The 4732-nt window shown below is 39.6% G+C and overlaps 2 protein-coding genes across 2 annotated transcripts; one reads left to right on the top strand and one right to left on the bottom strand.

Annotated features, from left to right (window-relative positions):
* Positions 1-866: 866 nt before the first annotated feature.
* On the top strand, positions 867-1996 carry LOC105037124 (peroxidase 5-like). Its single transcript, XM_010912824.4, has one exon. The coding sequence runs from the start codon at positions 925-927 to the stop codon at positions 1441-1443; it is 519 nt and encodes a 172-aa protein (XP_010911126.3). The 5' UTR covers positions 867-924; the 3' UTR covers positions 1444-1996.
* Positions 1997-3275: 1279 nt separating this feature from the next.
* LOC105036232 (large ribosomal subunit protein uL15x) lies at positions 3276-4014 on the bottom strand. Its single transcript, XM_010911997.4, has one exon. It carries the CDS (start codon positions 3926-3928, stop codon positions 3479-3481), a length of 450 nt encoding a protein of 149 aa, XP_010910299.1. The 5' UTR covers positions 3929-4014; the 3' UTR covers positions 3276-3478.
* Between the last annotated feature and the right edge of the window lie 718 nt (positions 4015-4732).

Raw genomic sequence — 4732 nt, 5'->3', positions numbered from 1 at the left:
ATGTTATCTATGTTCTTGAAGGCAAGTCCTTCAGACCTCTAATATTGTTTATCTTAATTCCATTGTCACGGAAGAAGCAATCAACCTCCTTTTCTCATGATTATGCATTGAGCATCAACAAACTTGCATAAGCTTTTATGACCTCCAAGCCTTCCATCTAGGATCTCTACTTACAGGAAATGCTGACCGAGCACTTACGGTATATTCATGATGATCATATAATAACCAAGCTTGATGACATAAACTATCTTTTATGATAATCACATTTCTAATTCAAACACATGGTTTGGTTGTATATACTGATGATATTCTTAATTGCTTCCTTCAAGCAATTGATAAACAAGTATTCACTCTAAATCTCTCCAAATATTGATTAAGATCCTCAAGTTGTCATGTCCCCGACCCGAGATCACGAGCCGAAGGTCACGGCAACCACCGCATACTCATAAAAAATTCTTTCCATAAGCATACAAGGTATTTTATCACGATACCAATACTTCACAGCGGAACAATTAGTTAATAATTTAAATCAAAAAAGATAACAATCCAAATTTCAACTTTAATATCTCAATAACTTTCACAATGTTCAATAAGTCTTACATTAAATTCAATAAGCCTTTCAGTCTAAATAAAAGTATAGAAGTTCTGCTTCTAATCACTCTGTCGTTTCTATCTTATATCATTTTAATTCTTCAATATCTGTAAAAACAGTAAAATAGAAGGTAATGAGCTAGACAGTCCAGTAAGCAATGATCATTTTCAACAGATTTCATTAAGTATTTAAATAAATAATTATTTATAAAAAATAAGTATATAGAGTTCATCAATTTAAAATTCATGAAATAGAATTAACCCTCAAACTTCGTATTGATCATTTCTTAGAATTTGTTGAAAGGTTGCCTAACCGACACAATATAATTATGAATGTTCCAGGGATGCGACGCTTCCGTTCTTCTCAACTCAGCACCTGGGAACCCTTCAGAGAAGGAGGCTACGCCAAACAACCCCAGCTTGCGAGGCTTCGAAGTGATCGATGCAGCAAAAACCGCAGCAGAAGCCAAATGCCCTTGCAAGGTCTCGTGTGCCGACATCATCGCCTTCGCCGCCCGTGACAGTGCCTACATAACCGGCGGCATCGACTATGAGGTGCCGGCTTGGAGGCGTGATGGAAGAATCTCTCTGGCGTCGGAGGCTCTCGACAACATTCCATTCCCAACCTTCACTGCCGACAAACTCAAGAAGAGCTTCGAAAGGAAGGGCTCGACGTTGGATGAAATGGTGACACTCTCGGGAGCCCACTCTATTGGCCGCTCTCACTGCTCCTCCTTCACGACCAGACTGTACAACTTCAGTGCCACTCACCCTCAAGATCCCTCCGTGGAGCCAGCCTTTGCAGCATACTTGAAGACTAGGTGCTACCCTGCAACTGCATTTTTTTTTTAAGAATTAAGGCTACCCCGCAACTGTGTGGGCACACCAAACGATCTCTTCGCTCTCTATTTCGACGACGGGAATAATTGCAAACAAATTGAGGCCAAACGGTAAAAACAACAAACCTGACTACAATATGCTGAAGTAAATGCCGTCAAAAATTATTAAACTTATACGAAAAATTACATTTGAGACGTTTTTTAAGATCGTTCTTGCGTCATAGCCATAAAGAAAGGAAGCAGCAGAGGCGGGTTAACTTTCCTTCATTGCCCACTAAAGGAAGCATTCGAACTTCAACTTGAGCCCCGGGTCGGATTGAGATGGCGAGTTGGTGCTCCGCTTTTCCATTTTTTAAATTCTTGATGGAACTAGAAACTAAAGAGAGATGCTGAATGGTCAAGGCTTTCAAGACTGGTAGGAAATCATTGTAGAGCTTGATTCTTGTTTTTTCTTTGATTGAGTCTAATTCAAGCTTGATTATTACACCATTGCGAGCTTCTGCCAAGACTGCATCAATCTCAGTCTATGCGCAGTTCAAGCTTGAATTTGAGCTTGAACTCATGATAATTGATGAATTGATTCAGCCAATCAAATTAAAAAAAAAAAAAACTGGAGGTTTTTGCGCAATGTATACTTATCCAAAAACAATTAATACTTGACAGTAAAACATAAATTGAAAAATATCAAATTCTTGGTGAAATATACAGTCACCTCACCAAATATAACTATCATGCGAATAAGCGACGAGATCATATGAAGTGCTAAAACTCCTCATAAAAATAAAATAAGCATACAGCGCAATACATGGGATTCTAGAACAACTTCAGTTCCATAATGTTCATCCTAACAAGACAAACAATTCAGTAGCTAGGAAATGACATTGGAAAAAAAAAAAAAGAAGAGGGGGAAGATGTTTTTGAAATTATGATCCAATATAGAAGCACAGCAGTTCAGAAAAATTTCACAATCACGGCATCTTCTTGAGCCTTGATTCACTATCATAATAACATAATATCAAACAGCATCTTGTTGGATTTGTGCAGATATCTTATCTTGAATTTCATAACGAATAACAATCGCACTGAAGAAGATCATGATTTCTGACTGGCATTAAAAAATGAAATATACAACTTGCAAAGTAGGAAACTCAGATTTTAATTTTTTTTTTTTAAATATTCTCGGCATCATGAGCCTATAACGAAAACATTTAACAAGTAATCCAACTTTGTCTGGAATATAATGATTTAAAGAAATCATAAGACTTCAAATGCGTTGAAATGAAGTGAAGATTCATAAACAGACAATCGAGCAATCTAAGTCCGATGCAAAGGATGATACAAACCTTATCACTATGGAACCCAAAAATAAACCCAAACACCTTCATATATTAACTCTCTCATGTTAAACAAAAGCCATGAAAAAAATTATCCATCAGAATTAAGAAGCTAATGCAGATGCTACAGTAGTATACCGACATATAGAAAGTAATACCATCCAGTACCCACTGCAACACCACTACTGGCCTCAGAGCTATCCTTAAGATTTGATCAACTAGGCCCTCCACAAGACCATAGCAACCATCTTTGATTTCTCAGAAGATAATTGGGTGAACTTGAGAATATATGACCAGAAATTTTATAGCAACAATCATAGATCCAGAGAACTGCATTCACAATGATAATACTAACGAACATTCACAAAGACAAAATGATGCCAACATGATCTCAGAAATCAAAAATAAATACCCCATTCATCGATTAAAAAACTACAGATTCTAAAGATACCCTGATATTCATCCGATCGATCTGCCAAAAACATCATGAGATTTCAAATCTTACACAAAATTAAATCATCAAGTAAATGGATCGATGCTTACCCACTTCATTACTCTAAACATATATATAATTAGATCCGAAATTTGGATATAAACACGTCCAGATTCCAATAAAAACGGGTTTCCAGATCTAAAACCCACTAACGAGATCGGAGTTCAGAGAAGCAGTAGACAAAAACCAAGACCTGAGCAAAAACAGAGCCGAAATGACCATCAGGCCGTAAGCACGACGGCGCCGCCAGCCTCCTTGATCTTCTTCTCGGCGATCTTGGAGACGAGCTTGGCCTTCACGACAACGGGGCAGGTTGGGGGCAGCATACCCTTGCCGAGCACCTTGAAATACCCGAACTGGGTGACGTCGATCATGGGGGCGGAGCTTCCGCCGGCGGCGGCGGCGGCAGCCTTGACGTCGTCGGGGACGAGAGACCAGAGGCGGTCGACGTTGACGGTGGGGCAGTGGAACTTGTTGCGGAGGCGGTGGAAGTAACGCATGCCGACCTTGCCGAAGTAACCGGGGTGGTACTTGTCGAAGAGGATCCGGTGGTGGTGCATCCCACCGGCGTTACCGCGCCCACCGGGGTGCTTCCGGTGCTTGCCGATCCGGCCGTGGCCGGCGCTCACGTGGCCTCGCTTCTTCCGGTTCTTCTTGAAGCGCGTCGTCATCCTCGCCCTCTTCTCCTGCCCTCTCCGACAGCTAGGGTTTTTTTGGGGGGGTGGGGGGAACAAAATGAGGCGGCGTTGGAAACCCTAGCAATGATGATTATTTATAGAGAAAGAGATGCAAAATTGACCGTCTGATATGTTATGGAGTCCATTGGGAGGATGATACAGTTGGGCTAGGTTTGACCACGGCTTCTTGGATTGGCTTGTGACCCAAATCCAACTCTGGGTCTCGATGGCTGGAGATGCCTAATTAGCGAGTGAGTGGTGTCGGTTTGGGTTCCCCCGCCGTGTCTAAAGTGTCGATAATGATGTGTTATGGATGATTGGTGGGATGAGCCATATATGATTTGATTGTCCTAGGCTCCAAATTTTGTTTTAGACAAGCTAGAGTTTTTCCTAGCTTGTTTGCATTTAGGGCAATTACGCTCAAAGTATCAATAAATTAAGATCTCCGTTTGATATCACCTTTTTTTTATTATTTTCTATTTTCAAAAATAAAATAAAGGAACTGAAACAAAAACCATGTTTTATGCTATTGTTTTTATTTTTTTATTTTAGCAAAAAATATTTTTATTATTTCTTAAAAATAAAAATAAATATTTATTTATAATATTTTTAAAAATAAAAAAATTATATTTTACTACTGCATCGCAATCGTCATGTTGTTGTCTTCACCGTCTTCATAAACATCACTTTCACTACTATCTACACCATTGTTGCCCCCGCAACTCTATAGCCATCTTAACTACATTACTACCACCTTAATCGCTATTACTATCATCTTCACCACCTTGCCACCATACT

The sequence above is a fragment of the Elaeis guineensis genome, chromosome 13, assembly GCF_000442705.2.
Source record: "Elaeis guineensis isolate ETL-2024a chromosome 13, EG11, whole genome shotgun sequence".
NCBI classification, from domain to species: domain Eukaryota; kingdom Viridiplantae; phylum Streptophyta; class Magnoliopsida; order Arecales; family Arecaceae; genus Elaeis; species Elaeis guineensis.
This window is presented reverse-complemented; position numbering and strand designations above follow the sequence as displayed.